This window comes from Salvelinus namaycush, chromosome 23 (genome assembly GCF_016432855.1).
Source record: "Salvelinus namaycush isolate Seneca chromosome 23, SaNama_1.0, whole genome shotgun sequence".
Taxonomy (NCBI): Eukaryota; Metazoa; Chordata; class Actinopteri; order Salmoniformes; family Salmonidae; genus Salvelinus; species Salvelinus namaycush.
Window position 1 is genome coordinate 17,940,635 of NC_052329.1, and position 11,443 is coordinate 17,952,077.

Below are 11,443 nucleotides of genomic sequence, written 5' to 3' on the forward strand. Positions count from 1 at the left end.
CAAAGAGTTCAATTTTGGTTTCATCAGACCAGAAAATCTTGTTTCTCATGGTCAGAGTCCTTCAGCTGCCTTTTGGCGAACTCGAAGCAGGCGGTCATGTGCCTTTACTGAAGAGTGGTTTCTGTCTGGCAACTACCATAAAGGCCTGATTGGTGGAGTGCTTCTGGAAGGTTCTCCCATCTCCACAGAGGAACTCTGCAGCTCTGTCAGTGACCATTGAGTTCTTGGTCACCTCCCTGACCAAGGCCCTTCTCCCCCGATTGGTCAGTTTGGCTGGGCGGCCTGCTCTAGGAAGAGTCTTGGGTGGTTCCAAACTTCTTCCATTTAAGAATGGAGACTGTTTTCTTGGGGACCTTCAATGCTGCAATCCTGTCTGAGCTCTACAGACAATTCCTTTGACCTCATGGCTTGGTTTTTGCTCTGACATATTGTCAACTAGGACCTTATAGACAGGTGTGTGCCTTTCCAAATCATGTCCCATAAATTGAATTTACCACAGGTGGGCTTCAAGTTGTAGAAACAGCTCAAGGATCAGGATGCATCAATTGTCTCATAGTAAAGGGTATGAATAGTTATTCACACAAGGTCTGTTCATCTTTAAATTAGAACATTTCTAAACCTGTTTTTGGGTGTAGATTGAGGGAATTAAATCAATTTTAGAATAGGGCTGTAGAATAAAATGTGGAAAAGGGGTCTGAATACTTCGCGAATGCACTGTACACCAGTTGCCACCCGACTCTTCCTGTTGCAACACTTTTCCATGTTGCCAAGAGATTACATTTTGCCTTTGTTATCCAGACCACACTATCAGCATTTATGTTCCAAGGTTGGAATTGGAAAACGTATAAACACAAGCTGTAAGTTGCTACAGGTTATTATAGCAGCTTTATTTAGAAATGTTTACATTCTCAAATTGACATCTATATAGCACTACTGCAAATTATAGGGACTGGAAAAATGTAAGACTTTTTTTGACCCTTTGTTATTTTGTTTTAAAAATGACAAAGGGGTAGAAAGCTATTGCTCCAGTTGTCCAGAGACCTTTGACGTCTCTGGACTTTTAACCCCAAATGTAATAACCCATGTCTCTTCACCTCTACCAAATTGAAGGGGCATTGAACTCTCCAATTGCGGGGGCATCGGGGGGGTTATAGTGGTCCATCATGGAGAGCAAGAGAAACAAGATAGTTACTGGATGTAGTGCAGGCTTATTGATGTTTTAAGCAGACTGTCACCCCTGCAGTGGTGATGCTTCAGGGAGACGGGATAGGCACTATGATCACTAAGCTTTACTCAGGGACAGGGTGGCTGCTGAAACGTGTCACCTCCAGCAAGCATTCATACCTGACATTTTCTCATTGAAGTGAAGGGGAAAAAAGACACCAAATGCCAGGAAGTGAATTTGACATCCTCTATTTGATCGGATATAAAGTCAGGAAATGTCTTGTTTTACTTCACCACATAATTTTAAAGCTAAACAAAATTGAGGTACTTTTGAATTTGGACCAACAGTTTACAGAGGATGCAAGAGACCTTAAGCAACATTTAGAAAGCGAGAAATTGCACTAAGTCAACAACCGCCCCGTTCCCAGACGGAGCTGGGAGGAAGCCTGTGAGTTTTGCGTTTGGTGCCATGTGGAGGATCATAGTTAGGATGTGAACTGCAGGACAGGGTTAGCAGGACCGGACATCTCAAAGTGCAGTGTTTGGTTGGCTTTGTCACGATGGTGAACACAGATGCAGGCAGCAGCCACTCAGGCCTTCATAAGGGCGCCCACCACAGCGCGGGCATTGAGGCTCCGCAGGTCATTGTAGGTCTGGCCCGTGCCGACAAACACAATGGGTTGCCCTGTGATGTAGGTCATTGAGATAGCAGCGCCAACCTGAAGGGAGGAGTGACGTCAGCTTTGCAACCACAAACCACGCAGACTTCTGTTCCTACACATTCCGATTAGGACGTCATAAACAGCATTTAAAAGCTTTGACTAACATCAAACAATTGTCTCAAAACTCTGACATTTTGTTAACAGCGACTTCTGTTAACCCATAAGTCTAAGCTGGGCGGGGGGGGGTTGTTTATATGGAATTGTTTTAAGATGGTCAGACCAAGGATGAGTTTGAATTTTAAGACCCCTTGAAGTATAAATATATACAGTACCAGTCAAAAGTTGACTCATTCTAGGGTTTATTTTTACTATTTTCTACATTGTAGAATATTAGTTCAGACAAACTAATAACACATATGGAATCATGTGGTAACCAAGTGTTATTTCAGATTCTTCAAAGTAGCCACGCTTGGCATTCTCTCAACCAGCTTCATAAGGTAGTCACCTGGAATGCATTTCAAGTAACAGGTGTACCTTAAGTTTATTTGTGAAATTTCTTTCCTTAATGTGTTTGAGAATCAATTGTGTTGTGACGTTGTAGGGGTGGTATACAGAAGAGAGCCCTATTTGGTAAAAGACCGAGTCCATATTATGGCAAGAACAGCTCAAATAAGCAAAGAAAAACAGTCCATCATTACTTTAAGACATGAAGGTCTATCCATCTGGAAAATTTCTTCAAGTGCAGTCACAAAAACCATTAAGCGCTATGATGAAACTGGTTCTCATGAGGACCGCCACAGGAAAGGAAGACCCAGAGTTACCTCTGCAGCAGAGGACAAGTTAATTACAGTTAACTGCACTTCAGATTGCAGTCCAAATAAATGCTTCAAAGAGTTCAAGTTACAGACATCAACTGCATGAAGTCAGGTCTTCATGGGAAAATTGCTGTAAAGAAACCACTACTAAAAGGACACCAATAATAAAGAAGAGACTTGCTTGGGCCAAGAAACACGCGCAATGGACATTAGACAGGTGGAAATCTGTCCTTTGATCTGACGAGTCCAAATGTTTGGTTCCAACCTCTATCTTTGTGACGCAGAGTATGTGAATGGATGATCTACACATGTGTGGTTCCCACCGTGAAACATGGAGGTGGTGTGATGGTGGTTTGCTGGTTACACTGTCGGATTTATTTAAAATTCAAGGCGCATGGCTACCACAGCATTCTGCAGCACTCACAGTTACGCCATCCTATCATTTGTTTTTCAACAGGACAATGATCCAAAACACACCTCCAGGCTGGGTAAGGGCTATTTGACTAAGAAGGAGAGTGATGAGGACCTGTCCTCCACAATCACCTGACCTTAACACAATTGGGATGAGTTGGACCACAGAGTAAATGAAAAGCAGCCAACAAGTGCTCAGCATATGTGGGAACTCCTTCAAGACTGTTGGAAAAGCATTCCAGGTGACTACATCATGTAGCTGGTTGTGTGTGGAAAGCGCTCATTAAGCCAAAGGGTGGCTACTTCGAAGAAACTCACAATATATTTTGATTAGTTTAACACTTTTTTGGTTACTACATGATTCCATGTGTTATTTTATAGTGTTGATGTCTTCACTATTATTCTACAATGTAGAAAATAGTAAAAATAAAGAAACCCTTAAATGAGTAGATGTGTCCAAACTTTTGCCTGGTACTGTATATATTAGATTATTTTTGGCCTTACTGCTATTAGCCCATACAAATTGATTAAATAACAGACTCACAACATGGAACAGATAGTCCCAACAAAATAGAAAAATGAAGTTTGTTCTGAAGCGTCTGTCCTATATCTGAGGGATAAGAAAGATCAGGAAACTTTTTATTTTTACATGTATTTAATGGCATACAAACCTTGTCATCAATGGTGTCAAACTTGGTGAGAACGATCCCATCAATGAGACGTGGCTTATCAGACATGGAGTGATCAGCCAGCGCCTGGTTAAATTTCACCTGAAAGTAAAGTATCGCACTCGTTGTGGAGTGCAACAGACAGCTAAGCAAATCAACAAACAGTTACAGTAAGTGGCAGGTAGCCTAGCGGTTAAGCAGAGTGGGTGAGTAACGGAAAGGTCGCTGGTTCGAATCCCCGAGCGACTAGGTGATAAATATGTTGATGTGCCCTTGAGCAAGGGACTTGAACCCTAATTGCTCTTGTAAAGCACTCTGTATAAGAGTGTCTGCCAAATGACTTAAATGTAAAATGTGCCATCTGCACAACAACATTGAAAAATATAATCCAATAGCATAGCCCATTTCAACTTTCTAGGGTTGTAAGTACAGCTAAAGCTCACTTTTTTTATGCCATTTTAATCCTTGGATGGTCCGCCTAAGCGTTTTTTTTCAGATCACCTAAATCCAAAGTGTAAAAAAAGCTTTAGAAGTGAAACGTTCTCCACTCCATGACAGAATATGTAGAATTACAATAAATTAGTTTTAAAACTGAATAAAAAAATTCGCTTCGCTCCAATATTCAACAATTTTAGGAAATTGGCTTAGAAAATCTAAAATGTTTCTACACCACCAAGATGGAGTCCTCTTTTTGAGCCAGAAAAAATCTGAAGATATAACATAATCCAAAATATACTCAAGAGTATCCGAAACGGATGCGAATTTATTTGGCAGTCCGTTTTTTTTTTTTATCTTCTAGGGATCTGAGTGTCAGAGGCTGATTAAACAGTAGGATGTTATATGTTCTAAAAGGACTCTTACTAGCTGGTCCACAGCTTCGTTGCCCACTAGAGCCTCCCCCACAAACAGCACCAGGTCAGGCATGTTGACAGCTATCAGCTTGGCCAGGGCTGTCATCAGTGGGGTGTTGTCCTGCATCCGTCCAGCAGTGTCCACCAGCACCACATCAAAGGCCTGGTTACGGGCTGGACAGAGACGGGGAGACAAAGGAGGATTTCTTCACTTGGTTGAATGGATGTCTGGCATGGTCCGTAAACACAGTTTATATGTGATAAATTAAGAAGCATTCGTGAACCCCTCCTGCATATCACCATACAGTTAATTGAGATCAGACAACAGAGCAATTGCATACTATGGGGCTAAAATGATCTAATATATGAATGGCAAGCTGGGGCATGGTATGGTTACCATAGGCGATAGCCTCCATGGCGATGCCAGCGGCGTCCTTCCCGTAGCCTTTCTCATAAAGCTGCACTACAGGCCGTCCCCCGTCGTCCTGAGGGGGGTGCAGGGAGTTAAGGCGGCGCTGGTGGGTACGCAGCTGCTCCACGGCCCCCGCACGGAATGTGTCACAGGCTGCTATCAGCACGGTGAAACCGTTCTCGATTAGCCAGAAAGAGATCTGCACACAGAGGATGGAGGGTTTCAGCAAATAAAACAATATTTTCCCTGCTGGTTTTTCTGTGGTCTGAATGGGGACTTACTAGGTTATCGGTGGCCTATGTATCTAGGTCATAGTACGGCCACGAAAGTCCCAACCAGGACCTGGTTTGGTTAAATGGATGCAACCCAGGTTTAAAATCCCCAGCAATACCAATATTTTCAATATAATGGATTAACAGGAAGAAAAAAAACATTGACACACTGGTGGATCTAACCTTGGCGAGGTTGGTGGACTTGCCAACCCCGTTGACCCCACAGAAGGTAATGACGAAGGGCCTGCGCTGGCTCTGAGCCTCCAAGACGTCTCTCAGGATGTCCACACGCCGCTTGGGTTGCAGGATCTGTACCAGGGAGTCCTGCAGGGCCCCCTTTACTGTTGATGCCACAGCTAGAGAGAGAGGGGAGGGCTTTATCAGAGCAAGACGTATACTCTGAACTGTTGTGCAGTGTCTTCGCATCTCTTTGGGGGAGAGAAGTCCATCTAGTTCACTTCAATCTCTCCACAGGTAAACTCATTCTAATGTGGACTTATTCTATTCTGACTGGCTGGGTGGAAGACAGTTGTACTCACTGGTGAAGGTACCCATGACTTTGCCCTCCAGTTTCTTGGCTACAGAGTCACAGAGTTGGGAGGCAATTTCAGCTGCTACATTCTTAGCTGCAAAAAAAATTGATGACAGAAGTATTCATTGAATACAAGTCGACTGTGAAGCTTTTCCCTCAGGTGAACTAGGACATGAACAAATCAAGGTTGGCTAGTTATGTACACTCCCTTATGTATTTGGACAGTGAAGATAAAACATTTGTCTCTGTACTCCAGCATTTTGGATTTAAGATTAAATGTTTCATATGAGGCGACAGTACAGAATGTCACCTTTTATTTGAGGGTATTTTCATACATATCTGTTTAAGCATATAGAATTGAAAGCACTTTATGCATCTACTCCCCCATTTGAAGTACATGTGGATGCTACCATGATTACAGATAATCATGAATTAATCATTAATAATGATGAGTGAGAAAGTTAGAGGCACAAAGATCATACCCCCAAGGCATGCGGACCTCTCACCATTACCAATAAGGAGGTAGGGAGGTATGATATATATATATATCCCTCTAACTTTCTCACTCATTATTCACAATTCAGGATTATCCGTAGTCATGGTAGCATCCACATTAATGTATAAGTGTTCAAGAACATTATTATTTTCACCATAAGTGACTCCAAAATGACAATACATTATTTACCATTATTTTCTATTGTCAGCAACATAATCTGTAACACAACAAACTTTAAATGCAGCCAACAAGTTTGTAACTTGATGTCATTGCACGCTAGGAATATGGGACCAATACTAAACTTTTGACTACCCCACAAGTTAATTATTTCAAATACGTACGACACCTTCAAATGGAGGGACTAGATATATAGTGCTTTCATTTCTAAACGTTAAAACATATGTATGAAGATACCCTAAAAATAAAAAAAATGACATTCTGTACGGTCACCTGATATGAAACATTTGATCTGAAATCCAAAATGCTGGAGTATAGAGACAAATGTAAAGTTTTAGCTTCCCTGTCTAAATAAATACATAGGGGAGTGCATGTGTTAAACTGATACTGTAGTGTTGAACAGAGGAGTCCATACCAATGAGGTGGTCTCTCATCTTGTCCAGAACTGGCTCCATGTCCTCCTGGCTCAGACTCTTGGAACCCACCAGGCCCTTGAGCATCCCAAACATCCCCCCAAAAGTACCCTTTTTGGGGCTAAAAAAAATAAAATGGATACTTATGTCAGGTGCAACAGGGCACAACGTCCCATTCAAAGCTTCCATTGCTCAGCCATGCTTCTTATTATCTGACACATGTAATAATCTAAGTGTCTCACATTTGTTTGCTTGTGTCAGCAACTACCACCCTCTCCACCGCATCTTCCTCCTCATCCTCGCTGGACTCGTAATCCACAGCGAGCAGGTCTCCCTTCATCGAGCTCAGCTGCATCCCCTGGACAAGACACGACTTTATTAAGATGTGCAATTCCTATAAACTAAGCACTTCTACACCACATGGGCCTTATTTATTAAGGTACCAACAGAGCATCCCTGAAGGCTATTAGCTCTAGTCTGGTTAAACCAGTGACCACTACACTCACAATTGTTTCACTTTCCAAATAATGTGAGCACAGATATTCACTCTGGTACAACCAGGCAATATTAGCTCTGCTGCGCTCAAACCCAACAGGCACATACCGGGTCAGCTTGAGCATCCAGGACATGGTCCCCAGTAGCATGGGCACCGTTGCCATTGCGCTGGCTGTAGTCCAGTTCCTTGGTGCTGCTGCCACCCAAGGTCCACACCCGCTTCTCTTTCCCCTTGGTTTTCTCCTTCGCAGGTTTGGGGGACTTACTGGAAGGCAAGAAACAATGTGACTTTCAGTACTGAAACAACTGTCAGTAACATTCTGAATTAGAACTTTAACCACATTGTGTTCCATTCCTCCCCCTACTCACCTGGGCTTCTCCGCAGGTGCCCACATGCGCTTGCGTATAAACTCCTCTCTCTTCTTCTGAATGATCTCCTCCTGGGTCAAGCCCTGGTTACCATTCTCCACTGTCTTCTGGGCACTGGCTAGAGCCTTGGCTTGTTCCCCTTTCACAGGCTCAGCAGCAGGAGCTGGGGGGAAGATTTCAGAAACTAACCCCTGCCATACAAAACATTATCAATGTCCCCATGAAATTAAAACAAGAACAAAATGTGGGACTGGTTTCAAACCGAAATTGTGTAAGGAAGAACCATGACAAAGTGCTTGTATTCCAACAAAACCTCCATAATAACCACATCAAACCCTTACCTTCTTTTTTGGCATTCTTATTCTTCTTTCCACCCTGTTCCTTGCCCTTATCCCCTCCCTTCGTCTCGATCATGGACTTCACAGTTTTCTGGGATTTCAGGGAAGCATTGAAGCTCCTCATGGAGGTAGGACCTCGAGCTTTGCTGCTCTCCTCCGCCTCACTAGAGCACAACAGGACAGTAACAGAATCAAAGCACGAAGCATTTGACTTGAAGTATTGTGAAATTATATTTCATACAAGTAGCCTACTGGTCCTTGTAGACCTGTGGGCTGACAATTCAACAGCTGGTTGTGTGAGATTCAGCATAGCAAATTAGTTTGAAAGTATAATATTATCTCTTTATGCACCATTAGTTCAGCTCTGTATGCAGTATCAGCCCTAAGATGTAAAACTGCTTACCAAAGAAGCATTTTGAAGTCATCCTCAAATGCAAAACAGCTGCTCAACAGTGTACGGGCCCCCTTTTGCTCCAGCTCATTCTTATAGCGATCCCTGAAGTGGAGCTGTACGTCATCTATGAACTTGTCAACATACGACAGCGTCAGGATTTTTTGAAAACCCACCTGTACAAAAGAAAAGACAAACATGGTCAGTTGAGTCCATACCACAGACTGCATGAGAAGCTAACACTGCTGTATGCTAGTATGGTCTTTTCCTTCAGGAAATAGAACTACAGTGCATTATAATCACATTTCTATATGAAACTTACCACAAAAACCAGCTCAAACTCATTATCGAGTTTGTACTTAAGACTCAAGGCGTCATGAGTATAGGAATTGTTGCCACTGCGTTCCTGAAACAAACAAAAAAATCTGAGAAGCATTAACATTAGGCTACTCAATACTGTAACACAGATCAGAGGTTTCATCACTGATATGTAAACATTTGTCTTGAACATATGTTCTACACCAAACAAAAATATAAATGCAACATGTAAAGTGTTGGTCCCATGTTTCATGAGCTGAAATAAAAGATCCCAGAAATGTTCCATACGCACAAAAAGCTTATTTCTCTCAAATGTTTGGCACAAATTTGTAAATGCTTGTAAGCATTTCACAGTAAGGTCTACACCGGTTGTATTCGGCGCATGTGACAAATAAAATTTGATATCCTGAGGCCCATTGTTGTGTCATTCATTCGCCACCATCACCTCATCTTTCAGCATGATAACGCACAGTACACAATTCCTGGAAGCTGAAAATGTTCCAGTTCTTCCATGGCCTGCATACTCACCAGACATGTCACCCAATGAGCATGTTTGGGATGCTCTGGATCAACATGTACACAGCGTGTTCCAATTTTCGTCAAAATCCAGCAACTTCACACAGCCATTGAAGATGAGTGGGACAACATTCCACAAGCCACAATCAACAGCCTGATCAACTCTATGTGAAGGAATGTTGCACTGCATGGTGTTCACACCAAATACTGACTAGTTTTCTGATCCAGACCACCCCCCTACCTTTCTAAAAAGTATCTGGTACCAAAAGATGTATTCCCAGTCATGTGAAATCCATAGATTAGGGCCTAATTAATTTATTTCAATTGACGGATTTCGTTATATGAACTGTAATGCAGTAACATCTTTGAAATTGTTGCATGTTGCGTTTATATTTTTTGTTCAGTATAAATATTTGACATCTAACGTTAGCTAGCAACGTGGTAATAGCCTTGCATTTTGGGATAATCCCACTATGCTGTGCTATTGTCATGTGGCTGGCAAAATAATTTGTGTGCGTGTAACCCCCAGTTCCCAAATCCTCCATGTCATGTCTGTATTACGCAACCATATAGCTAGCTCACTCCTAGCATTAGGTAGCTAGCTAACAAGTGCGCTAACTTTAAACATAAATCGTATTTAGTTAAGACAAAGAATAATTTACATGTGTATCTACGAAAGCTACCTAGCTAAATTAGCTAGCCAGTTTGTTGACGAAGTGGAGACGCTCTGGTGCATACTGAAAAACAACCATACATACACACGGCTAGGCGGCACGGAAACATGACAGTTGTCACTTGATTTGAAAGCATTTCTCACCTGAAGGATCACGGAGCGGATCAGCGCGTTGACAGGCCCGGTGAAGGATTCTGTAACACCGGTTCCCTGAAAACACCACAACACTATGCCTCCCTTACTGAAGATGGTGAAGAAATCCAGCATCTTGCCACCATGTACACGAGAGAATATACCAAAGTAAAGAAAACAAACACTAACAAAAACGTGAAATGGAGAACCTTTAAAAAAAAAAAAAACGTAATAAATAAGTGAGCCGACGAATCTTTTAAGTGCCTTCCACCTCGAGAAGGAAATCTAATCCGACATACACTATCTAATGAAAAATGTCCTCCCAAGTCTAGCTACCTCCACTAAAACTGTTTTAGACACATCAGATGCAAGACCAGGAAATAGTCTTCTTCTTCGGGAGTTTAACAGCGGTTGGCATCCAAAATGTGGTAATTACTGCCACAAACTGGACTATAATTGAAATCCATTATACTTTGTGATAAAAAAAAATGTGAAAACGTGAAAAGACAATATTTTATAAAACAAATACACCCTTCCAACTAACCCTACAGTCATTAAAAACCCACTATTCCATTACTTTAACCCTATCTGCTCCTGCACCATGCCAACAACCTGGGAGGATGGGACACCACCACTCAACATACCCTTTTGCGCTTCTGAAGTCAAATCTCTTAATAATAATAATAATATCTTCTTCTTCTTGTTTTATGGCGGACTACAACCCCAAAAGGTGTATTGCCGCCACCAACTGGATGGGATGAACCCCCCAAATAAATAAATACAATTTTAAAATTCCATACGTAATAGTGAAACTAACTTAATCCACCCTAATAAAAATAATACATTGCCAAAACAAACAAAACTCCCCCTTCCTTCTTTCAATTCTCCCATATCTCCCTTCTCAGGCTCAAGGACCTGAGAGGGTGGCACGGCTTGTGCCACTATTCCATGTAACTCCTTTGCTGAGAAATCTTTCAGCCCCAGGAACCGATCCGCCACATCCACTATGATTTCTATCTTCATGGACCTTCTCTCCACCTTGTCAGTGCCATTAATTACCATAGCTATAAAGGCCACAATGTCCACCTTCTTAAGCTTTAAAATGTCAGGATCCTGCTGGTGAAAGGCAACCCCTGCAGCCTGCAGTGTAGGCCTATTCAGCACCATGGACTCTTCTGGTGCACCATTCAAACTCTCAACCCTTTTCACAGCTGCTGCATATGAAAAGCTCTGTACAGCCCTGACTTTGGCCACCTCATTCTCTTTCACCCTTGTGGGGCATTCGAAAGACGTGGTTTCATGGTTCCCACCGCAATCCTATGGGATTTAGGTCAGAGG

General features: G+C 42.3%; 1 protein-coding gene across 2 annotated transcripts; it reads right to left on the bottom strand.

Moving 5' to 3' along the window:
• Positions 1-866: 866 nt before the first annotated feature.
• On the bottom strand, positions 867-10,481 carry LOC120018135 (signal recognition particle receptor subunit alpha-like). 2 transcript variants are annotated; one of them, XM_038961144.1, is made up of 14 exons: positions 10,118-10,481; positions 8,789-8,872; positions 8,479-8,642; positions 8,079-8,239; positions 7,738-7,900; positions 7,477-7,633; positions 7,116-7,231; positions 6,876-6,994; positions 5,795-5,881; positions 5,439-5,611; positions 4,969-5,182; positions 4,582-4,745; positions 3,724-3,822; positions 867-1,883 (listed from the first exon to the last, which is right to left on the bottom strand). In XM_038961144.1, the coding sequence occupies exons 1-14, from the start codon at positions 10,238-10,240 to the stop codon at positions 1,755-1,757; spliced, it is 1,953 nt and encodes a 650-aa protein (XP_038817072.1). In that variant the 5' UTR covers positions 10,241-10,481; the 3' UTR covers positions 867-1,754. The 2 variants fall into 2 exon arrangements, with proteins under 2 accessions (XP_038817072.1, XP_038817073.1); XM_038961145.1 differs by lacking the exons at positions 867-1,883; positions 10,118-10,481 and having other exon boundaries at positions 3,724-3,841; positions 8,789-8,917.
• Positions 10,482-11,443: the final 962 nt, after the last annotated feature.